This window comes from Protomyctophum bolini, assembly GCF_963924005.1.
Source record: "Protomyctophum bolini genome assembly, chromosome: 17".
NCBI classification, from domain to species: domain Eukaryota; kingdom Metazoa; phylum Chordata; class Actinopteri; order Myctophiformes; family Myctophidae; genus Protomyctophum; species Protomyctophum bolini.
Window position 1 is genome coordinate 31,613,602 of NC_137878.1, and position 25,921 is coordinate 31,639,522.

General features: G+C 41.3%; 2 protein-coding genes across 4 annotated transcripts in view; both read left to right on the plus strand.

The window, feature by feature from the left end:
* The first annotated feature begins 364 nt into the window (after window positions 1–364).
* On the plus strand, window positions 365–21,773 carry gpn3 (GPN-loop GTPase 3). 2 transcript variants are annotated; one of them, XR_013965713.1, is made up of 9 exons: window positions 365–583; window positions 7,697–7,805; window positions 9,068–9,235; window positions 9,381–9,505; window positions 9,715–9,830; window positions 10,366–10,462; window positions 11,329–11,457; window positions 13,078–13,771; window positions 21,764–21,773. XR_013965713.1 is itself a non-coding variant. In XM_080788340.1 (8 exons), exons 1-8 carry the CDS (start codon window positions 536–538, stop codon window positions 13,138–13,140), a joined length of 855 nt encoding a protein of 284 aa, XP_080644466.1. In that variant the 5' UTR covers window positions 365–535; the 3' UTR covers window positions 13,141–13,838. The 2 variants fall into 2 exon arrangements, 1 of the variants encoding a protein (XP_080644466.1); XM_080788340.1 differs by lacking the exon at window positions 21,764–21,773 and having other exon boundaries at window positions 13,078–13,838.
* Window positions 21,774–22,346: 573 nt separating this feature from the next.
* The window catches only part of LOC308332165 (cell adhesion molecule CEACAM20), a 29,904-nt gene continuing 26,329 nt past the window's right edge, over window positions 22,347–25,921 (plus strand). For both annotated transcript variants that reach the window (XM_080787838.1, XM_080787839.1), the window contains exons 1-2: window positions 22,347–22,467; window positions 22,818–23,156. In XM_080787838.1, coding sequence (XP_080643964.1) covers window positions 22,419–22,467; window positions 22,818–23,156 — 388 coding nt within the window. In that variant the 5' untranslated portion in view covers window positions 22,347–22,418. The remainder of the gene's footprint in view (window positions 22,468–22,817; window positions 23,157–25,921) is intronic.

Below are 25,921 nucleotides of genomic sequence, written 5' to 3' on the forward strand. Positions count from 1 at the left end.
TTTGTTTTTGAACAACTCCTTTTGATCAAATTAAGTAGCCTATTGGAACGAACTAGACCTGCATACATTATATTACTGGGGGAGCTATGCAGAGCCAGGAGCTATGCTGTAGTGTAAATGATTTCACACTCGCGACAGTGGATGGCGCTGTGGGCTGCGTAAGTAGTTTCTCAACTGAGAAAAACAAAGGATGAAGACGGCAACAACAAGCGACGAAGAAGAAGCAGAAACGTTGCCATGTCTGCGTATTATAAGCACATTGGGCTTCTTTCTTTGTAAAGTTGCGCTTCTTTTTGGGCTTGTTTTCATAGACCTAGTTGCTTGTTTCACTCACGCAATCTGGCAACACTGGCACATACGCAGATGTAGCGCGCGGGCGCATGTTGTCAACACATTGCACAACACAACAGCATGTGTGAATGTTGTAGAATAAGGTATACACACACCGTTTGACAACAGAAACATGCATGAATGTGTAGAATATAAAGTCTGACCGGGCCCGGGTACAAACCTGAGCGAGGAGAGGAGAGGCAAAATGCCTCGCTACGCACAACTAGTGATGGGACCAGCTGGCAGTGGAAAGGTAACATATATTCATTGTGTCACACCGACATTTGTTAAATTATGTTACTTAGGTTCTGTTTTGACTAATTCGCTAAATTCACGAGTTCTACACAACACAAGTTACACAACTGCATAGATTTGAGAGCACGGGAAGTGAGGTTGAGAAGCTCTGGTGAGTATTTTATTGATGGAAAAGATATTCTGGAAATGACAGTACAGGTAATTTAATATAAATGTTGGTTTGTTTGTTTGTAACGTTAACGGGAAGCTAATAGGTGCTGCCCATAGATCATAATATACTCTAAGCCCTAAGGGTGCTACCCCAAGGGGCCAGTGAGGCGCTCCAACGTTGACGCACTGGCCCCTAGTGGTAAGAGGAAGGACTGCAGGCGGACCCGTGGATTCATGACGAGGAAACCCCGTGCAGCTGGGCTTTAACATTGAGCCAAAAAGATTCAATATAAAGAGGCGACACTCCTCAAATACTTGGAATCACCACTAGATGGCGCAGCGGTAGTGCTTTGACGTCATCACACCAAGATGGCGGCACCTTGCCGCTCCCGCCACCTAGTGGTAATTCCAAAAACTGTAGTCAGAACGCTACTTATCCAGTGATACCTGGATCATATAGACCTTATATATGGCTCTGCTCATATACTGTAACTATATGCTCTGCTGTCTGCTCTAAATTAATACAAAATAATTGAGCAAAGTCTTCGGGCACATGATCACTTATAGCCGTTTAGGCTGGCCTGGCTTGATCACCCAAATAATGCTACACAGTGAAAATCACCATTGCTGTTGCATATTATCATAGACGGACTGCAAAAAAATATATAGCCTATACACTATCATTTTGGTCATGACCCATTGGAAAGCACCTTGGGTTACCTGTTGTTTATAAATGTGCCACATGAATCCAATCCAATCCAATCCACTTTAAGTGGATTGGATTGCTGTACAGGAGAAAAATTAAAACAAATGCACTAAAGCTACCACACAGAAAAACAACAGCGATAAAACAAAGTACAAACAGTGAAAACAACTGAGACACATTACAGAAAAACAACAGAAAAGCAACAGCATCACAGTGAGACAAAACATATACAAGGACCGAAGGAACTCAAGCAAGCAGGGTTAAAAGCCAAGGTATAGAGGTGGGTCTTTAGGCGAGATTTAAAAGTCTCGATGGAAGGGGCCAATTTGACGTGGGAGGGGAGTGTGTTCCATAGTTTGGGGGCTACAACAGAAAAGGCTCGGTCGCCTCTGGACTTTAGGCGGGTGTTCTTTGTGACCCTGAGGTTTAGCTGGCCCTCAGACCGCAGTGACCTAGTAGGAGTATAGACCTCAATAAGGTCAGACAGATAAAGAGGAGCCAGACCATTAATATATTTAAAGACAAATTAAATCATTTTTAAATCCACTCTGAAGCGGACAGGGAGCCAATGAAGGGAGGCCAAGACAGGTGTGATATGCTCACGTCTGCGAGTACCTGTGAGTAGACGAGCGGCCGATTTCTGGACTAGCTGGTGTCGAGCAAGGGAGGCTTGGTTTAATCCAGCGTACAAGGCATTACAGTAGTCCAACCGCGTAGAAATAAAGGCATGAATAACCCGCTCAAAATCGCTAAAAGATAGCACAGACTTGATTTTGGCCTGCAGCCTTAGATGATAGAAACTAGAGCTAACTACCGCATTGACCTGTTTGTCAAGTTTAAGGGCATTGTCTAGTTTGACGCCAAGGTTTGAGACCACAGGTTTCACATATGGCTGCAGGGAACCTAGGTCAGTGAGAACGATACCAGTACCGCTAGGTCCAAACACTATAACCTCCGTTTTACTTTCATTGACAAAGTTAAGAGCCATCCATGCCTTGATGTCACTGTCTGGGGAGAAAGGTTTCATGTAGGCTATATCAAACAATAATGCTTTATAATGGTTGTAGTTATATCTTTTCCTTTCCATTGCACTAAAATCTGAATTCAATTTTGGATGCACGTTTACATGCATAGGCCACGACCACGCACGTTCACGCACATATACTTATATTCTGAATGAATATGTTACTAAAGTAAAGTCAGCTTTGATCCATTCATAAATATGAGTAAATAATTAAGTAGCATGCATATTTATAATACCTTTTCGCTGTTCAACACAGACCAGTCCTGTAGAAGGATAATATTAGAAGTAGAATAGAATGAAAATGACTTTTTAATGTTTTTTAGAGCAAACGGAAGTTGCGTCATCACACCAATATGGCGGAGGCACTGGGCGCTGGTTGTTACTCTGGGGTTTAATGAGAGGTTTAATTCTCTTTATATAGAATCTCTTTGATTGAACGCTCGGTTGCACTTCCGCATTTGGGCACCAAAATGTTGTGTGTTTGAGTTTGGAAGTACTTGTATATCACTCAACAGTCCTGCTAGCCCTAGAATGTCTCTGATGTTACATACATTGGCAAGTATTTCTAAATACAGAGCCGGTTTGCGGCGGCATGAATGTGGTCGGGTGTGTACTCACTCAATAAATAATTCCAACGAATTGTGAGTCCTCTACTTTCATATCCATGTGATATATAATTCTGGCATAAAACGTACTTTGCCCCACACATTTGTGTTACCCTGGTCAATTGGTAATGATGATGTTTGTGATGAGCAGAGTGAATGTCTTCTGTGTGAACCTCATGGAAAAAGTGGAGATATTTGACTAAACACACGTTTTATGCCAGAACCTTCACATGGATATGAAACTAGAGGACTATATCTGGCTCCAAGTCTTTGGAATTATTTAATGGGTGAGTACAAACGGAGCGCCGATCACATTTAGTTGTCAATGTATGTAACATCAGAGACATTCTAGGGCCACAGCCCTGCTTACCACCTGTTTTGAAATAATGCAGAGGGCAGCAGGAGGTTGTGTAACTTGCGTTACTGAAAATGAGTACTTCCAAAAAACAACACTTGACAAAAATTATCACCTGCACAGAATTTCTACAGTGGATTTTTATGAAACAAACACTTTGCACATAGAGGATAATTCAAGCTTTTCGTACAGCTGCAATGTTTGTGAGTTTAACGTTGTTTAATACAATCGGATATAGGCGGGTAAATATATGAAAAAAAACACCTTACCCTAAAAAAATTGTAACAAAAGGTTTCTCAACTGATTTATGTAGTATTAGGTGTCCTTAATAACATATTAAAAGTTTACCAAAGTTTGACCACCCGAAAGGTGTTATTTTCAAGATGGCGTCCAAGATGGCCTAAAAACCATTAAAATAGCCTAACTCCTTCATTATTCATCCTAGACAAGTACTTTTTGTGTCTAACCCTATGTTTTTGGGGTCTAGGAGTCCATTGAACTTGAAGATAATTGTGAAATCCAATATTGTGTTTGTGACTGTTAAAACCCTCTGAAATAGTCACCAATTTCAAGTTAACTAAACTAAATATTTAATAAATATCTAAATATTTATATATATTTTTGGAATAAGGTTTCAAGATATCCTCAAAACACAACAAAACTAATAGTCACAATTTGCAGTACCGGTAATTCAGAAGGTTGTGGCAGAGAATATTGTCAGTTGATAGACAATAGCCTACTGATTGCAATATTGAAATATTATATATATTTGGATCTGTGGATAAAATTAGGCTCAAACTAAATAATTCATCTTTGACTATAGACCCACCCAAAACGAATTTATTGCATTATTTACTCTTAGTGCAGAGTAGTCAGAACCCAAGTCTCTACCGGGTGCAGAGGGGAGTATGATAGGTGGGGTTGGGTGAAGAGGTAAAGGGGGGTCCGGACTAGGGTTGGGATTTGTTAGGACTTTAACGGTTCCTAACGGTTCCTAATATAATTTTTTCCCTTTTTTCTGACATATATTATGCTTATATTATAACTAACCTAACCAAGTACTTAATAAACACAAATTAAATTATTGTATTTGCACTTTACAATTATGAGTTGGCACTATTATTTAAACTTCACCAGCTAGCCACCACGACAATATCATTGTTGCAATTTGTACTGTATATTAAATATACAGTACACATTGCAATAATGATATTGTTGTGGTGACAAATGTCTTTAATGTTCAGATTAATTTAATATTATTTTTAAGTGGTGCAACCACTTCTACATCCAGCTTGCAATGTCCATGTACCTGTTTGTGTAGGTCAATGAGCACGAGTGGTGTGCGCATGCGTGTCAATGAGCACGAGTGGTGTGCGCATGCGTGCACCACTGGTGTGCGCACGCACCCGTGTGTGTAGTGCCGTGCATGTGCGCGTGCACCACTGGTGTGCGCACGCAGCCACGCACCCGCACCCGTGTGTGGATGTTGATAGAGTCAATGCTAGCGAGCTAAAATATAGCCATCCTTGCTCTAGAAAGCACCAATGTTTCCATCTAGACCACCGGATTATCAGCAAAAACCTCAGAAAATCGCGCTAATGGACCAAACCATGGAGAGCTCCGTAGATTAGGAGTTATTCAGCTTTTAGAGAGGGGAGTTGCGCCACTTGGTTCACACAGGTGTGATTTTTATTGTACTGTAGGCTATGATCCTGTGCCTTTTTTCTGCAAACTGTTTATAAAGTAATCAATCTATGGAGGACGTATGCACCTAAAGGCTGGGCTCTCAACAGTTGCGTGATTAATTTAGAGCCAAATAAAAAGCAATTGAGTTGCTTATGAGTTGTAAAAAATAAGTGCAGACAAATTGATTTTTATTTAATTCATGGATCTATAGTTAATGTGATTCAGACAGAAAGACGTCGAGTCATAATAAAAAGCTCTGTAGAAGTTAGTAGCAAGTTGCAACATCCTTTGCAGGAAACTATGGCATCACATTTATTGCACTTTGCGAGTGTGGTTAACAGAGAGGGAAATTACTCTTGAGGCTGAGCACGCAAAGTGCAATAAATGCAATGCCATAGTTTCCTGCAAAGGATGTTGCAACTTGCACCAGTTGCATGTCCGCATTGAGGAAACATCTCAAAATAAATACGCCTACATGAGTCACAAGATTAATCTACTCACTCATCTAGTTGGGGGTCACAGCATGCTGGGGAACGGAGTGTGGAGGAGGTAGAAACTAAGGAATTGGAGTTTAGCTTAGGCTGGGAGGAGTGTTCCTATATGTCGCCTGGCTTATAGTCCCACTGGTCCCATGTGGACCATGCTGGCTCTTATTCCCGAGATAGGACCTCTTCAGTTAGCATAGGTAGTGAGGACAGTCTCCACTGATGGTGGTTATAAGACCTCCACATGTTGCAAGACTGTCAGGCAGTCGTGTTCTTAAATGTATGCATGCTGGTCCCAAATGGACCTCCTGCTGGCTCCCAAGTCTGAGCTATAGGCGCTTAGAGTGGGCATAGGTATACAGAAGGGTCAGACCCACATAGTGGTGGTTATAAGACCTCCACGTGGTGCATGATTGTTTGTCAGGCAGACAGGGGTGTCCCTATGTCGGACTGGCTCACAGGAGAGTCGGTGTCTGGTTGGTGGCTGACCATTAATATTACTGGGGCCCCCAGTGACTGATCATTATGGCGCAGAATACCCTCTTCCCTCTCCTCTAGAACAGCTACTGTAGTACGAAAATGCAAAAAGTGCAAAAAACACGAAATTAGGGGCGCCCACTGTATTTATATTGGCCACATGGCATCCTACGTTGTCATTTAGTGTGCCCTAAACAAACATTAAAGTCCATAGTCTTGGCTGCCATATGACTTAAAAAGCCATGCATTGGAAGGCAGCGATGCTTGTTTGTTGGATAGCAGCAGGGACACAGCGTGGAGGGAGGTTAGATTGGGATTCTATGGGGAGACCGAGACTGGAGCCCAGGGCTCAAGGTTATTGCCAACAGTACCAAACACAAAGTAAATGTGAAATTAATTTTACACACACAACTACTACAGTCTCGGGAATAAGAAGATGTCTGTGACAAGCATATCCATGCCACACTCCACCACCTGCCTATATACCAAGATACATGTGTGATAGCTCTGGACTGACTTGCACACCCTCTAGTCTCTAGGCCCATGAGGGGCCATTTCTCTCCAATGTATCCCCACTGAGGAGTCCATCTTCCCCATAGACCAGACAAGTGGCCAATTGGTCCTACTGAGTGTGTTTGGTGCAAAGACACTCAGCATTGTGAGCTTTTATAGATCGCCTATTTTCACAATGTTTGTCCCGGCCCACAGTTTGGGAACCACTACCCTAGGGGACATATATTTATTATTATTATTGCCAGACACCTTTACAAATAAAATAGTGCAGACATTTCTCTGTACATTTCTTCCATGATTTGTGTAATATTCCCAGTCTAATGAGTCCATCACTTGGCAGCCATGCTTTTACAAATGTCACATCATATGACAGTACCGCCCAGTAATAATGAATATATTCCTTATTGTTATGGTATCAAAATAAATCTCCTGAAAGCTTCAACAGAATGTGAATTTTGTATAGGTGATGAATTCACCAATCCTGGGCAGTACAGCATTATAGAAAAGGGTAATGTCCTATTACACTGTTATAACCTTATAACCAATTTCTTTAATATATCATTGTACTTGTAATTGCTTGACTAAAATTTATATATGCTAATTGGATTCCTAGATAACCAAAACGTTAGACACCAAAATTACTTTTCTAGGATGAATAATGGAGGAGTAATGGTATTTTAAGAACTGGCGGCGGCCATTTAAAAAAAAACACATTTCGGGTGGTCAAACTTTGGTAAACTTTTAGTATGTTATTTAGGACACCTAATACTACATGAATCAGTTGAGAAACCTTTTGTTACACTTTTTTTAGGGTCAAACCATATTTTTACCCGCCTAATAGGACTTTTCTGTTTGGATGTATGGACTGTCAATGGCTTATGTGAAGTGAAGGGCGCTCTTATCATCATACACATTCCGTGCTCAGCCAATCAATTCATCACATTCCGTGCTTCAAACACACAAAGCTGTGTATAGGCCCCTCAAAAAACGAGTGTACTTGCAAATTGCGGCTAGGGTGCCCACTTTTCCTGTATCCGTTGAAACTCCCTGTAACTTATACCACACATGACTTGATGATATGCTAATTGTGTTTTTGCCTTGTCATTTCAGAGTACCTACTGTTCCACTCTGATCCAACATGCAGAGGCAATCAACCGTTCTGTTCAGGTGGTGAATCTGGACCCTGCAGCAGAACACTTTGACTACCCAGTCATGGCAGGTCAGGACTGTCTGCCAGCTACATTGGCAGCCTTTCTTCCATTCCGACTTTATCCTGAAAATGGCAATAGGCTCTATGCACACAGAATAACTCTTCCTACTTCAGTGCCTCTTCCTACTTCCTTCACAGTTGTTACCGATGATACTGGAGGGTGTCTGACTCATGGTGTGTCTGACTGTTGGTATGTCTAACTAAACACATGCACACTCTCGGGTGCAGTACGTTGTTCAGACTAGTCATTGGTCCGACAAATGACAACCCACCTCATCTCCTAACCTAACCATAACCGCAAGCATGGGAGCAGACGCTATCCGCATGTCGGACTAATGCCCTGTCTGAATTACATGCGGTCCACCACACTCTCGGAGTTATGGGGGTCCTTGAAATTAAGAAGTTTGAGAACCACTGTACACTAAATGTAACAGAGCCTTCATTAGTATCATCGGTAACACCTGTGAAGTGAAGGACGTATTGAAGGGTGCCTGGAAGTAGGAAGAGTTATTCTGTGTGCATATACTCATACTGTACCGGTATACCCTATTGGAGAAAGAGCATTACCATTTTCATCACCACCCATGTTCAGTAGAAGGATAGTTGCTAAGGATATTTAAGCTCCTGTTGTTTAGTAGTTCTGTGTCAGAAGAGAATTCAGGGGTGCTCAATATTTATTAAACCATGCGTCTCCAGGCTGTAAACACTAACCAAACTTTTATCCTCACTTGCCCTTTCCGTGCTCTCACTTTAATGCAGTTTTAGAACTCAGGAATTTTATTCTGGGAGCAATCCTACAGCAAAGGTAGCAAATCTACAAGCTCACAATGCGTTGTTGTTGTGACACATTGTAAGCTTGTAGATTTTTTATGAATACATTTGGTGTGTAGAGAGTAGATAGGAGGGGATCAGGCATTTGGTTTAGGGATCCTGGTAAACTAAGTATAGGGTTTAAGTGTGGTGAGGCATAATGTTGTAATCGTAATCAATGAGGTGAGGTACGAAACGGGAGAGAGATGGGGAAAGACATGCAGTAAAGGCCGTGTCGGGCTCGGGAGTCGAACCCGCGGCACACTGCGACTGGATTACCAGTCGGGTGCAAGACAATGGGTACTTGAGTGAGATCTCTAGTAAAGGAAGCTCCCCAGACGTAGCTTCTCTGACCAGACACTTAACCTGCATCAAATTAGCACAGTGACCAAAATGTATAGCCTATAGTAATTATGAATATCATGAAATTTGGAGACCACAATTGTTCTGTCTTAATTAAGACATCCGTGAGCTGATCCAGGTGGACGACGTAATGGAGGACGACACCCTGAGGTTTGGTCCTAACGGAGGCTTGGTCTTCTGCATGGAATACTTTGCCCAAAACTTTGACTGGCTGGAGGAGAACCTTGGTCACGTGGAAGATGACTACATACTGTTTGACTGCCCTGGTAAGGTCCCAGCTGTGACAAACATACTTAACCAAAAAAGGTTCTGTTTAGAACATATAGAGCCCTCCGATTGCAACCTTTGAGGTAAATATTGTGATTGTGAAATTTGTGATATGTTTACAAAATGTCTGGGGTCATGTTGCAGGTCAGATAGAGCTGTACACCCACCTACCAGTGATGAGACAGCTAGTGGAACAGCTGCAGCAGTGGGAGTTCAGGGTGTGTGGTGTCTTTCTGGTCGACTCCCAGTTCATGGTGGAGACTTTTAAGGTAATCGTCCAGTCCCCAATCTGCTTTAAAAACATTTACGGTCTGACTTGTATTCTTTCTTTTTTTTAACATACACTTTATTTCATTATAACTGCAGTATGTAAAGTGCATTTACTATATAGAGTATAGATATTTATTGACTGATTTAAATAAATTAATACCATTCTCAAAGTGATAATTTTATCTGAATCCTCTCTCCGGATCTGTAGTTTATCTCAGGAGTCATGGCTGCCCTCAGTGCCATGGTATCACTGGAGATTCCCCAAGTTAACATTATGACCAAGATGGACCTGCTCAGCCCCAAGGCCAAGAAGGAAATTGAAAAGTACATTTGGTTTATTTATTTTGCCGTCTTGTCTTGTGTTGTGATGCTTTAATACTTTGTATGCCTGTATAGCATAATACTTTATATGCATAGATAGACGAATCCAAGGAGGGCTGCCCTGGGCGCAATCATAGCCGTGGTGTCAAATTAAGCGCAGCTTGACACCGCAGCTATGATTTCATACAGTTGGCCTTTGGAAATTATACAGAAACTTGATTTATAGCTCCCTCGTGCTGTTGATATTGAGTTCATTTCACAAAGTCATAATTGTCACAATTTCAAAACATTTTCATATCAATGCTTTTGTAATTCCTCACGACTATCGTGATGAACCTTAAATCATTGAATCTTTTCTCTGCCGTTCGTTTTTTTTTTTTCTTACAGTGCTGTAAACTTTGTGACACATACATTTAGGGAACCCATTCTCAAATTAGAAATATACATACAGTACATATGTCCACAATAAAGCATGCTTTTTCTTCAGTATTGAAAATGTTTTTCAACATTTTGAATGTTGTGTTATTTTTTTTACCAGATACCTGGATCCAGACATGTACTCCATGATGGAGGACAACTGTCACTCACTAAGAAGTGAGAAGTTCAGGAAGCTAACTACAGCCATCTGTGGTCTAGTAGGTTTTACACTGCACCTCACCTTTTGGTACACTGTACCCCTCTCTCAATAGATCAGATTGATTTAAATGATGATGACGTGTGAATTTTCATTGGCCTCACAATTCGATTAGATTCACCTGATTTTAATTCTACTATGCGTCTCAATTACCCGTAATTTCCGGACTATAAGCCGCGGCTTTTTACCCATGATTTGAACCCTGTGGCTTATACAACGGTGCGGCTAATCTATGGAGTTTTACAGCTAACGCAGAGCCATCTAAGGCTCTGAGCTAACGTAACGGCCACCTGCGGCTTATAGTCCGGTGCGGCTTGTATACGGGATTTTCCCTAAATTTGGCTGGTGCGGCTTATATTCAGGTGCGCCTTTTAGTCCGGAAATTACGGTACTGCTCATGGCTACACTTTCATCAGTTTACAAGGTGTTAAGTACATATTGTTAACTCTAAATCTCTCCTTCAAACAACATTAAATTACATTTTGTAAAGCCACTAGTGGTGCGCGGGGCAGGCGGACGGGTCAAGATTTTCAGCGCAATTATCGCGCAGCGGGCGGGGTGGGAAGAAAAAACTGGTTTGAAATGCAAAAATATCAACATGCTCACTTTTTCTGAGACACTCTTGTGTTCGTAGTGATGTGACAATATTCCCACCGTCTCACTAAGGAAACACTGACTAAACTATGGTATGTTATCGAGCTAGACAGCGTTTTAAAGTCGCTTGCAAATATTCCAAATTATCCAGATAATGGGATCCCTCACCATGATAACATTTTCTTTGAGTGTTGAGTCAAAGTCAAAACTCATAATACATCATGCAGGGAGTCCGTCCTCTTGATTGAAATTGTGTGCTTGCGTTGTGTCTAGATTGATGACTACAGCATGGTGAGATTCCTGCCATTTGATCGTACAGATGAGGAAGGAATCAATATAGTGCTGCAACACATTGATTTCTCTATACAGTATGGAGAAGATCTGGAGGTCAAAGAACCAAAGGTAAATATAATGCCTGACTTATACTTCGTCATACTTGGTGAACCATGCCAACGCCCAAAATAGCCTATCTACAAACAAGCTCACAACGCATTCTGAGCCTGTAGATCAGCTGTTTTAGGCGTGCAGTTCCGTCATACAATGGAGTATAAATTGAGCATAAGGGCACGGTTACATTTCCGCGTCTGAAGCATTGTAGCCAATGCAAGCCTGTTGCTTTGCAGGTTGTTGACAGTGCCTGTGAGACTCAGAGACAGCTCTTGTGCTGATTTTTTGGTGTGTAGTTCTTAGTTCACTTAAGTTGTCATGGTTAGCTCACTAAAAGAAAAGTAGAAGTGAAATGGATGCTAAGTGGGGTGAGCCTTTCGAGCTTCGTTCATATTGGTCGATGCCTGATAAAGTCACTGACGTCGGGTGCAATGGACACACTTCAAAGCTGTCAACGCACCACAACTGTCTTTGCTCCCATCGGATGGAAGTGAAATGGTGCTTCTGATGCATATTAACCATGTGTGACATGAAATTATGATGAATTATTTCAAGACAAGACAATATAAGAAACCGATAACTGTTGATCATACCGACAACCATGTGCGGTATATATAATGAACTCTTAGTAATAATATAATAATAATTCATGTCATCCACCCTGCACAATCCATTCATGTTCATGTGTGTTGGTTTGAATGTGAACAAACCCCAACAAATCTTATCAGGGGAGTGTTGCGATGTCAATGAACCCAGGAATGACCCTCTGGCTGCACATCAATGGTTCGGGTGTGTTACCTGTTTACTATAGGCTGCTGGCCACAACTAATGAGTCGAGACATTACATAAGAATGTGAGGTTGGGAACAAAAGTCACAAGACAGAGGGGGGGGGGGGGGGGGGGGGAGGGAAACGGATATCTGTCTCATCAGCAGCAATGGGGAATAATGGGGTCAAACCTCAAATAATTTGACAATACTTGTCCAGCCAAGAACAATTAAGAAGGAACTGAAAACTGTTGTATGTATGTGTAACCTACATGAGACAGAATTAAGTCTAAAACGGCACCATTGCAACTCCTTACAACTGCCATTGGGGAGAAGGGTTTCATGCAACTATTCACAACCGATTGGTTGCAAGGAGATGCATGGCGAATCATTGGTGCGGTTGTTTGGGCCATACTCTTGTCATGGTTAGCTCACTAAAAGAAAAGTACAAGTGAAATGGCTGCTAAGTGGGGTGAGCCTTTCGACCTTCGTTCATATTGGTCGATGCCTGATAAAGGTTCACTATAGTGAACTCCACACGTCACTGACGTCAGGTGCAATGGACACACTTCAAAGCTGTCAACGCACCACAACTGTCTTTGCTCCCATCGGATGGAAGTGAAATGGTGCTTCTGATGCATATTAACCATGTGTGACATGAAATTATGATGAATTATTTCAAGACAAGACAATATAAGAAACCGATAACTGTTGATCATACCGACAACCATGTGCGGTATATATAATGAACTCTTAGTAATAATATAATAATAATTCATGTCATCCACCCTGCACAATCGATTCATGTTCATGTGTGCTTAACCCTTATTAAGCACTAATTTGCTTTCATACCTTGTCTGTTCCTATAGGAGGTTGAGGCAGAGCCAGGTTACGAAAATTATGATGAATTATTTCAAGACAAGACAACATAAGAAACCGAGAATATGAAAAGTGAACTGTTGATCATACCGACAACCATATGCGGAGTCATCCTAAGTGCGTCAGTGCAAATGGCTGTTTTTACCTGCAACAATCAAAGAGAAGATTGAGGTGGTTGAGGTGGAACTTGTCCAGCCAAGAACAATTAAGAAGGAACTGAAAACTGTTGAAACAGAATGTTTCAACAATCTGAAACATCTAAAACGGCACCAGTGCAACTCCTTACAACTGCCATTGGGGATAAGGGGAACTGCACTTTTAGACATTTATGGTTGAGGTGGAACCTTTCACTGAACAAGTGATGTCAAGGGGGAAAATGCACATTCATAGCCGACTTCTGAATGCTGTGAATGACTTGTTTTAAGACGTTATTTTTGTTTGGTCTTTTTTCTGTTAAGATATTTGTACTTTGGCTTATTAGCAGTTACCCATTGTAACACTTTCACATCTTTACGCATGTTTTCGCGTTGCCGATTATTTGTGTTGCATCTTTTGCGTGTAGAGTGTAGCTCAAAGTATTTTATGATATTGAGAGCAATAAACGATACGGATACAATGGTGATCATCTCAAAGGAGAGAAATGTAGAAATGTTTGATAAACAGCAGCTCACCAAAAGTGTGTTTGTGTATGTTTGCATTTGTGCGTTGTGAATGCTGAATCTTGTAAATGTAATAAATTCTACTGACATCACATGTCACATGTTGCTTGTTTGATTTTAGCTTCTAGTTTCACTAGAATTATTGTGGAATTCATAATGCATTGTATTTCTCAATCTTTTTGTTATCTGTACATTTCCACCAGAGGTCAGTAGTGTCTTGTTAAACAATTACCAATCATTTCAATTTACAGTTAGGCTGTACAAGATATCCCAACTTGGTTATTGTACTTACTGTAATAGTGAAGATTTATTTTCGGTGAATACCTGACAATTTTACAATGAAATGCGTGATTCTAACTATGGCTTACGGACCGTAAGCCATAGTTAGAATCACGCATTTCATTGTAAAATTGTCAGGTATTCACAGAAAAAAATTGTGCCAAGGCAATAACTTTTCACTATGTATGTTTTGTTATTTTACAGATATATGCATGTTCCTTAAATTAACTTGGAGTTGTGAATGGCTGGGTAAGTATAGGCAAAACAACCTCCCATGGAATGTGAGTAAATCCTGCTGAAATTACTCCCACCCCCATCGAACAGTTCTTTGTGAAGAAGAGGCGGTCTGATGCACTTTATAAAAGCAACAGGTATAGAGTATTGTTCACTGTCGCCTTGCTGGATAGACTTGAATCGTTTCAGGATGGATATGTTTAACTTGAAGTCATTTGTGTTATTCTTATCCGTATTTGGTAAGTTTTATTTTTTTATTATTTTGACACATAGGATACATATACTACATATGGAGCAAATATATTGCTACAAAGTTTTTGTGACGCAATTATATAATGGAAAATGTGTAAGCTATTTACGCCATCTCTAGGCTATGCATTCCCTTTATATAATAACCTATTCACCCTATAATAACCTATCCTTCAGTTGTTTAAAATAAAAATTATTCGTAAAATAGCTTTGCTATTTTATTATTACCACAACTGCATAATTGACCTGCACTTTTAGACTATTTGATTTGTGAAATCCAAAGCGTATAGCCAACAATAACTTAACAGGTGCATGCTTAACATTCACATCTAGACTCAACTTGTCTATGCTTCTAACCTGACTGTAACCATTTATGACCCTGAAATATTTGCACTGTGACCTTATCTATACACTTATATTATTATGTGGTGGCTGGTGGTGTAGGTGGAAGATGGTGAGCAAGCTATTTGTGTATATATGTATGTATTTGTATATCTGTTTGTATCTGTGTACTCCATGTTTTGTCTATTTGTGTACAGTATGCTTTTCTGTATTTTGTTTTTTATGGGTCCCTCTTGTAAATGAGATGCTGCATCTCAAGGGGCTGTCCCTTCAATAAAAATCTGAAATCTGGTGCTTTATAGGATGCTGTGCAGGGCAGGACCTTCTCCCACGCGACGGGGTTCTGGGTGAGTTGCTGTGTAGTGTGTACCCCCCTTTTATTTTAAGTTGAATAATTTAAACAAAAATAATAATAATTAAAGAAAATGCTAATTGTAGGAAGATAAAGTTAGTCCTAGAAAGGCTACCTTTACAATAATACTATGGTCATAGAAAATGTAAAGAGACATTCTGACAAAACTTAAATCATTTCACAATACTTGTCCAGCCAAGAACAATTAAGAAGGAACTGAAAACTGTTGAAACAGAAGTTTAAACATCTATAACGGCACCAATGCAACTCCTTACAACTGCCATTGGGGGTAAGGGTTTCATGGAACTATTCGCAATCGATTGGTTGCAAGGAGATGCATGGCTAATCATTGGGGCGGTTTGGGCCATACTCTTTTCATCAGTATGTGTCACATCAGTAACAAAGTTCTGCACAGTGATGGTAAAGAAAAGGAAAGGAAACGGAAACGGAAAGTGTCTTGCTTGGCAAGACACTTTCAGACGAACCTCAGATCACTTGTAAAGCCGGCAGTGAACTAAGAAAAAGAAAGAAGGAACTGAAACTCATTCTGAACGTCAATCTGCATCATAATGGTCCATCATCTCATCTGGTACGTCAAGCTGCCTCCCGCTACAGAAACAGGAGATAGGCTCCTGCCCTATGGGCCTCATGGCTCGGCAAGGCTACTTACTTATCATCTGGTGAATGTTTGTAGATCTTTGACAACAGTCCTGAAATACATCTTAAGTGCCCCAAAAGCTTGCCTGTGTTATATAGTATACAGAAGACTGGGCAACCAGAGAGGACAGTAAATAAAGCCTTTTGTGAGCAGAGATGCTTGAGATTGCACAGAAAATCCCTATAGGACCCTTCTGATCATCTTGAATGAGCCTTCCAGTTATACAGTAGTTGCCTGTTTTTCCTGTTCATAAAATGTGCCACACTTTACAGTATGTGGTGTCTTTTTGGTTCAGCTTCTGAAATTCAGAGACAGGCTCTGGAACAGTGGGTCTCAATGTTTTGATCTTTGGGCCTCTGGGCCTGGCAGTCCCATTCAGGGACCCATCGCTGTTTGTCACCCGCTTTGGGGTTCGACCTGAAATAAATTTAATCCACAGCAACTACTAGGGATATTCTTTCTGCGGTAGTAATACTGAAAATGCATCAAGACAGACATTTACCTAGTTTGAGGACCCTTTCTAACACCCATCTCTTGTGATGTCTCTCTGTCATAATATTTACAGAGGCAGTGTCAGGTACAACCCTCACAGGTCCCACGGAGACGCTCCTCGCTGGCAAACAGACGGCAAATCTGAGTTGCCAGGCGACCGCGGGCAAGGCGACGGCACAAGCTTGGTTCAAGGATGGCAAGCCACTGTCTCCTAGTGACCGCGTGTCTGTGTTGGCAGACAAGGTGTCAATCAAACCTGTGCAGAAGGAAGATAACGGGGAGTACCGTTGTAAACTCACCAACGCTGTCAACACTGACTCTGCCACCTACAAGATGGTGGTCAATTGTGAGTAGGAATGATGATCACTTGTACACATGATCTCTCTCTGTCATGCTCTCTGTCATGCCCCAAACACACATGCATGCACACACTCACGGGTCTCACGCATTCATGATGCCAGTGATCCAGCATGCACCAGCATTATATTGGTAAAGCACTGAGAAAGTAATGGATAGTAAATAAATGGTAATTATACATGAAAGATTTAGATTTTAATTGAAGGGATAGCCCCTTGATATGCAGCATTTTCAAGGGGGCCCATAAAAACATAAACAAGAGATACATAGAAACATACAGTATACAGATACATGCATGCATATATACACAGACAGCTTGCTCCGCCCACCCCACCCACCAGCCACCACATCACCAGCTGTTAAACAACAGAGGAAAGAAGGGCACAGTGCAAATACATCAGTGTCTATGTCAATACTGATACTTAGAACTTAAGCATAAACAAGTTGAATCAAGATGTGTATGTAGGGAAGTCCTGAAGCCAATCAGATGGGTAGCAGAAATACTTTTTGGTAGTTTAAAGTAAGCGTATTGTTGAGGTCTGGATGTGGATGTGACAACACTGGGCCAAATACTGCTTCAAGTAAGAATGGCACCTACAATAAAATATATACATTTATAAATGAAAAGAAACCTATGTCATCTCTCTCTTCCTCTTTGTTTTCAGACGGTCCCGAGAACGTGACGGTTGCGGGTGATAAAGCCGTGGTGTACGGGGAAGAAGTGAAACTGACGTGCGCGGCCATGTCTGTGCCCGCCGCCACCTACACCTGGAAGTTCAACGGGACGAAAATCGCCGTCACCACAGCCGAGTACCTTATCAAAAAGGCCGCCAAAAAGAACATGGGGATGTACACCTGCGAGGCACACAATGCCGTCACCGGGCTGAGTGCCTCAGCCATGCATAAACTCGAAGGTCAGAATAACATATGATTCTAATACAAAATATGCAAGGGGGTAATGAATGGCTAGGTGGTCATTGTTGATAAAAAACAAATCACAGACAGGATGATTAGCCACCGACGAGGAGCGGATGTGGCTTATTACACGGCTACTTAATGAATAGATTAATACATTTACCCAAAAGTAACAACAAAACGATGTGCTGGCCGTCCGCCCAGTGCAGCACAAGTCGCCTCGGAAAACAAGGAAGTGAGTTGATCAAATGGAATCAATTTTCCGTTACTGCAATAACTACATCATCTATTTCTTGCGTCAAATGTTTTCAAAAACATTCTTCAGAGCAATGTTTAGTTGTAGCCTAAATGATATTTTGTGTTTACATGGCTGTCATGTTGGATACATACAGCATAAAATCCAAGCAGCAGTAGGTGCTCGATCTTAGCCTTTTAGGCAGCGTTCTGTTATAGAGCAGAGTGGACATTATCAAGAAATAACACACCACTGAATTCAGCGACTGACCAATCAGAATCAAGCATTCAACCTAGCCGTGCAATAACAGTAGTATTATTGAGAAGAATTGTCTCAACATTATATTTGCATCTGTCCTTGTGCTGCTTATGGAGCACTTTGACCCGCAATACACATTCCATAAATTCTCTCTACATTAAGATGTTGTTCACCTTCTTGTTTGATACATGACATCTAGCTAGTGGCAGTAACCAATAGTAAGAAGTACACGGGTCAAAACCATAGTGGTCTGTAGATGTAATAAAATATGAAAGTGCATTGTTTGTCATTTATCTGCACACTAACTCAACTGGTTTGTGACCCATCCCTTGTAAGTTGTCATACTTTATTACAGGTGTGATTCCGTTATAAACAATAGCCTACATTATTGCAACATATATGTTCCAATAATGATAATAGTTCACGCTAATGTTTTATTTCAATTCAATTCAAAGGAGCTAGCTTCATTCATTGGCATGAGAAAGCGAGTGTCAAAATATTATAAAAACTGTTGAAAATGGTTGGAAGGGGTACAGCATTGTGTAAACAGACCTATGTCACATTGCATCGTTATACAGCATATATGTCTAACTCAAGGTCCGGGGGCCAAATCAGGCCCGTGAATGAATTATCTTTGGCCCGCGGGATGATATTTAATTAGTATTAGAACTGGCCCTCTGGTATACTGCACGGACCACCATAATACTACAAGTCCCACAATGCACTGCGAGTGCATTGTCACATATCGAGGGCCCGCAAGCGCAAGCATGGGTCTTCTCTTCACTATTGATCAGCAGTGAAAGTGTATCACTTGTGGTCAACTTTCAGCTACCCCTCTCCCCAAAAATGGCCCGTGTGTTGAAACACAGTCCGGCCCTCGACTTGTACCAATTTCTTTATTTTGGCGTACTGTGTATTTGAGTTTGACATCCCTGTTATACAGGGTATAAAGCTTTTTTTTTTTTTAATAAATAGCAGTAATCTTTCAATAAACCTTTTATAATTATAATATGATATATTTCATTAAAAATACATATGCGGAATATCAGACATGAGCATCTTAATCGCCATGCTATTGACAAGCTCTACTTAATACTTAATACCTTATACCTTTTAGAATGACATCAAACCAACCATCCCCCCGCCCCATTGCTGATGACTGAACACATATACTAAACCACAAAATTACACTTTTGAAACCGTATACCACGTCTTTTCCACAGAGTTGGATGAGGGTCTTTCGAGTCGCACCAAAGGTCTGATCGTCATCGGGGCCTTTGTTTTCCTGGGTGTTGCCCTGGCGGCTGTGTACTTCCTACGAAAAAGGATCCAACGATCGTAAGTTATCGTAAACCCATTTGTTTTAGGTTTCTAAAAGGATGCTGCAAACTAAAGAGCTATGACTCCTTCAGTGGTGGCATCAGAGGGTAGTTACCAGTTATAAAAGGACACTGTGTTTATTCATCTCCTTTATCTATCACATATATATCATATCTCCTCACAGTCGTTCTGCTTTAGCCTTCCAGGCTATATTGTTAGTGAGCCACAGACTCTGTATACAAGCACCAAATTTTGCACACAAGTGCTTCGGGACCTACTCTCTCTTGAAAAAAAATAAATGGCCACCATTTTTCAAGATGGCTGCCTTTCGAAGTCGTTTTAAACAGTGTTTGAACTATATTTTGATTGAATAATCTTATTTTGATGATGGCCTATACGAAATGAGAAATCCAATTCTGCATTTAGAAAATCAAAATGATGGAATTATTATGATGATACAATGGGAATTAAACAAAAAGGTGGGGCAGATAAAGTCAATATTCCATAAGAATCTTTCACTTGGTGGTACAAGGCAAGCACCACATTTGGCACAAATGATGTCCAGGATGTACTTCCTTAGAAAAGTACGTTATCCAGCTGAAAATCCAAGATGGCCACCTCGTCAAATGAAAAAGTAGAACTTTAATGAACAGAATTGTGTGATCCACACATTGATCCAAACATCAAGAACTCAATGGTGTCAATTTAATTCCAATATGACCGCCAGTTTTCAAGATGGCGGCTATTACGCAACACAAAATTACTGTTTTCAGGCGGGCTGCTCATCACAGATATTGTTAAAGTAAAGGGCAACATCATCCATTGATCATTCATTGAAATGCTGTGATCAAGATGTCAAAGCACAACCAGGACACACCAGACAGTGCCGACAGACGAGGAGAACGGAGGCGGAGGGACTGGGGCTGCAGACGCGACTGCAGGCGGAGGGGCTGGGGCTGCAGACGGGACTGCAGGCGGAGGGGCTGGGGCTGCAGACGGGACTGCAGACGGGACTGCAGGCGGAGGGGCTGCAGACGGGACTGCAGGCGGAGGGGCTGCAGACGGGACTGCAGGCGGAGGGACTGGGGCTGCAGACGGGACTGAAGGCGGAGGGGCTGGGGCTGCAGACGGGACTGCAGGCGGAGGGGCTGCAGACGGGACTGCAGGCGGAGGGGCTGCAGACGGGACTGCAGGCGGAGGGACTGGGGCTGCAGACGGGACTGCAGGCGGAGGGGCTGCAGACGGGACTGCAGGCGGAGGGGCTGCAGACGGGACTGCAGGCGGAGGGACTGGGGCTGCAGACGGGACTGCAGGCGATCTTTGATTAAATTGTCAGAGTAAAAACATGCAGTAATCCTGGTCTCTAAACTGCCTCCCCCTGGCCAGCCGGGGCGCCTGATGGAGGGGAAAGGAATTGGTTGGAATAACGTGTTCCTTCCACGCGCTACGTCCAACCAGGGAAACTCCCCCCTGTCGGGTGTAAAGGAGCAACTTGGACACTCAGGCATGAAGGGAGCATGAGTTAAGTCCGTTGCTCTCCCCAGGTTGGCGGAGGGTGTGTAGAGCCCAGGATCACAGTAGATGATTGGCACAGGGGTGAAAAATGGGTTACAAAATCGTGGGATAAAAAATAAATAAAAAAAATAAACTGTTTGCATTTGAGCTCTTGAGCAAATGGCTGTTTTTACCTGAAACAATCAAAGAGAAGAGACATTTATGGTTGAAGTGGAACCTTATCACTGAACAAGTGATGTCAAGGGGGAAAATGCACATTCATAGCCGACTTCTGAATGCTGGGAATGACTTGTTTTAAAGGAGAATTCCATACTAAAAGGCTTTCTTACCTTTATTTGTAGTTGTTACGTCCCCACCAAAGAGGTCCAGGTGTTATTTTGTGCAAAAGCTCCTTATTGGCTGTTTCCCCTACCATAAGCCCTAAATGAATTGCATTGAATTGAATGGGAATTGAATGGGGCTATAGGGTGTTGTGCTAATTCGCTTATTTCCATCGCTCAAAATTATAATTTCTTTGTATATATCCTCTCTTCATAATGTAAATAATATCCCAAGCGGCACACTTTACTACTTCTTTCGATGGAAATAAGCGAACTAGCATAACACCCCATAGCCTCATTCAATTCCCATTTAATGCAATGCAATTCATTGAGGGCTTATGGTAGGGGAAATAGCCAATAAGGAGCTTTTGCACAGAAAAAACACCTGGACCTCTTTGGTGGGGACGTAACAACTACAAAGATACGGAGAGATCTCAAAGGAGAGAAATTTAGAAATGTTTGATAAACAGCAGCTCACCAAAAGTGTAAAGTGTGTTTGTGTATGTTTGCATTTGTGCGTTGTGAATGCTGAGTCCTGAGTGAATCTTGTAAATTTAATAAATTCTACTGACATCATGAGTTGCTTGTTTGATTTTAGCTTCTAGTTTCACTGGAATTATTGTGGAATTCATATTGTTTTCTGTACATTTCCAACAGAGGTCAGTAGTGTCTTGTTGAACAATTACCAATCATTTAAATTTACAGTTAGGCTGTACAAGATATCCCAACTTGATTATTGTTATTGTACTTACTGTAATAGTAGTTTTTTTTCTGTGAATACGTGACAATTTTACAATGAAATGTGTGATTCTAACTATGGCTTACGGTTTGTGCCAAGGCAATAACTCTTCACTATGTATGTTTTGTTATTATACAGATATATGCATGTTGCTTAAATTAACTTGGAGTTGTACATTTGTGAATGGCTGGGTAAGTATACGCAAAACAACCTTTAACCCACATGGAATGTGAGTAAATCCTGCTGAAATTACTCCCACCCCATCGCACAGTTCTTTGTGAAGAAGAGGCGGTCTGATAAGCTCTCACCTTGACTGGGTGTGCACCAAGACTACTGCACTTTTTAAAAGCAACAGGTAGGAGTATTGTTCACTGTCGCCTTGCTGGATAGACTTGAATCGTTTCAGGATGGATGTGTTTAATTTGAAGTCATTTGTGTTATTCTTATCCGTATTTGGTAAGTTTTTATTTGTATTATTTTAACACATAGGATACATATAGCCTACTACATATGGAGCAAATATATTGCCATAAAGATTTTGTGACGCAATTATATAATGGAAAACGTGTAAGCTATTTACGCCATTTCTAGGCTATGCATTCCTATAATAACCTATTCAACCTAATAACCTATCTTTCAGTTGTTTAAAATTATTTAAAAATATTCGTTTAAAATAGCTTTGCTATTTTATTATTACCATAACCACAACCGCATAATTGACCTGCACTTTTAGACTATTTGATTTGTGAAATCCAAAGCGTATAGCCAACAATAACTTAACAGGTGCTGGTGGTGGTGCTTTATAGGATGCTGTGCGGGGCAGGACCTTCTCCCACACGACGGGCCACTTGACGGTGTTGTTGGAAAGAATGTCACCATCAAGCCCGATTTGGAACCCGGGGAAACATTCTTGACCCTGGCCTGGTCGTTTAACGGAGGGGACGAACTGGTTCCAATTGTTACCTTGGTGAGCGGCGGCGTGGAGAATATCGCTGAAGATTACAAGGGACGCGTGTTCATCAATAAGACCAACGGCATTCTGACGTTGGGCCCGCTGAAAACCACAGACAATGGAGATTATGCAGTGCAAATGGTTAACAGGAAAGGAGAAACGCAGACAGGCGAAACCACACTCCAAGTTCTGGGTGAGTTGCTGTGTACCTAGCCCTGGTCCAATGCTTACAGCGAGTGTCTCGCTGTAAGCATTGGACCAGGGCTACTGTGTACCACCCTTTTATTTTAAGTTGAATAATTTAAACAAAAATAATACAAAACAAAATGCTAATTGTAGGAAGATAAAGTTAGTCCTATAGAAGAAAGGCTACCTTTACAATACTATAGTCATAGAAAATGTAAAGAAAATGAAAAGATAATTGATTCTCAATATGGACATCCTACAACATGAAAGCCATTTACAGTAGGTGTTTTCACTGTACCTCTTCAGGGTGTGGCCCTGGCTAATGGCTATAGCTACCCCCTTGCCTGCCTGAATTGGAATGATGTCACCTGTAGGCCTCATAAGTTGCAGCTTTTGTGTGTGAATTGAGATCATTTATTAGAATGTAGCTGGCAGATATTTCAGATTTCTGAGCTGTCTGTATCCAGTGCCAAGACATGAATTAACCCACTTTCTGTATATTATCCTAATTGAACTGGAAAATGTGTGCATGTGTATACAGAGGTGTCAGGGTGTATACATAATTCCCATTCATAGAAAGTTGTATTCTTAAAAAATTATGTAACTAATGGTTGAGTACAGTAGATATAATCAACTCTTAGTAATAATATAATAATAATAAGTCATGTCATCCACCCTGCACAATCCATTCATGTTCAGGTTTGTTGGTTTGAATGTGGACAAACCCCAACAAATCATATCAGGGGAGTGTTGCGATGTCAATTAACCCAGGAATGACCCTCTGGCTGCACATCAATGGTTCAGGTGTGTTACCTGTTTACTATAGGTGACCACAACTAATGAGTCGAGACATTACAGTAGAATGTGAGGTTGGGAAGACAGAAGAGGGGGGAAAGGGAAATGGATATTTGTCTCATCAGCAGCAATGGGGAATAATGGGGAACCTGGAAAGAGACATTCTGACAATCACAAACCTCAAATCATTTGACAAGACTTGTAAAGCCGGCAGTGAACTGAGAAAAAGAAAGAAGGAACTGAAACTCATTCTGAACGTCAATCTGCATCATACTGACCATCATCTGGTACGTCAAGCTGCCTCCCGCTACAGAAACAGGAGATAGGCTCCTGCCCTATGGGCCTCATGGCTCGGCAAGGCTTACTTATCATCTGGTGAATGTTTGTAGATCTTTGACAACAGTCCTGAAATACATCTTAAGTGCCCCAAAAGCTTGCCTGTGTTATATAGTATACAGAAGACTGGGCAACCAGAGAGGACAGTAAATAAAGCCTTTTGTGAGCAGAGATGCTTCAGATTGCACAGAAAATCCCTATAGGACCCTTCTGATCATCTTGAATGAGCCTTCCAGTTATAGTTGCCTGTTTTTCCCGTTCATAAAATGTGCCACACTTTATGTGGTGTCTTTTTGGTTCAGCTTCTGAAATTCAGAGACAGGCTCTGGAACAGTGGGCCTCTGGGCCTGGCAGTCCCATTCAGGGACCCATCGCTGTTTGTCACCCGCTTTGGCGTTCTGACCTACTATGTGAGAACTATTGTGCGATGGGAGACATAAGCCTAAATCCTAAATATGAACTCATACAGTACCATAAATTAAATAATACATTCACTCACATCTGAAGTGGCCCCTGTTACTCTTGTCCGTTAAGGACTGATCACATAATAGTATACAGATTAGTTAAGCAGCTTGACCTTATAGTTTCTCATTCTGTCCAATGTGACTAATAGGCCAGTCAATCTAAACTAAAAAAGGGCCTGACCAAAAATAAATTAGTAACAGTAATTGTTCAAGGTTTTTTATGATCCTTAGGGACATCCAAATAACCTTTTAAAATGTGAGAATTATAGAAAATTTGCATCATGGTAAATTCAGGCGTTGAAAGTTGGAGTACCATTAAAAACCTATAGGCAAAACTAAATCTAATTTTAATGATGCTTTAAGAAGCATGCAATGTGTCCAACTAGGGGGTTTTCATGTGCATGCCAATGCAGAATGCACATGTTTCCACATGTGCTGACCTCATCACATCATTTTCTTTTGGGTCAAATGTTAGATTGACTGGCCTATAATGTCCTTCAGTTATTATCATCACTATACCAAGAGGTTATTGATACCACGTCCTAATGTCTTCTAGATTAGATGTACTGTAAGTTGACCGTGAGCTGTAGCCATTTCATGCAAAGGCTGCTGAAATTTCGTGACCGTTATTCAATCTGGGCGCTGGTCACGACACGTACATCAGGGTCAGACACACAGTCAGCCCTAACCGCATCAGTACTGTACTACAGAACTCTGACTGTGTTAATCATTGTTAACCATTATGTATACAAGGAAGGTTTACTTTGCACGCATGCTCTGACTGTATAGGTGTGACATGTTCATCTGAGAGTTTCATTGAATTGCTTTATTTTCTACCTTATTACTGCTCTTTAACCTTCTTTTTTCTTTGTGTCTGTTTCCATTCTTCCTTTCTTTCTTGTGTGTTTCATTTTTGTTAACGTCCTGTCAGTCTTTATTACACCAGTAACCACTTAAACCCTAGCCTATACTTCGTTGACCGTATTCCCAAGGACTCTACAGTATACTAGGCCTCCTCCTGTTCTCGCTCGACACTAAATATCAACACAGAATCTAGGGTTCTTCAAGTGGTAAAAGGTGTTTTATTTCCCTCCCTCCCTTTCCACCATGCGCATGCTCCATTATTTTTACTGTTGTAAGCCACCTGCAGTTATTGTATGTCAACCACCTTTCACAA

Coding starts and splice junctions, on each gene's coding strand:
- gpn3 (XM_080788340.1), top strand. CDS start 536: ATGCCTCGCTACGCACAACTAGTGATGGGACCAGCTGGCAGTGGAAAG. Junction 9,506..9,714: donor TCATGGTGGAGACTTTTAAG/GTAATCGTCCAG, acceptor CCGGATCTGTAG/TTTATCTCAGGAGTCATGGC. Junction 10,463..11,328: donor CTACAGCCATCTGTGGTCTA/GTAGGTTTTACA, acceptor CGTTGTGTCTAG/ATTGATGACTACAGCATGGT.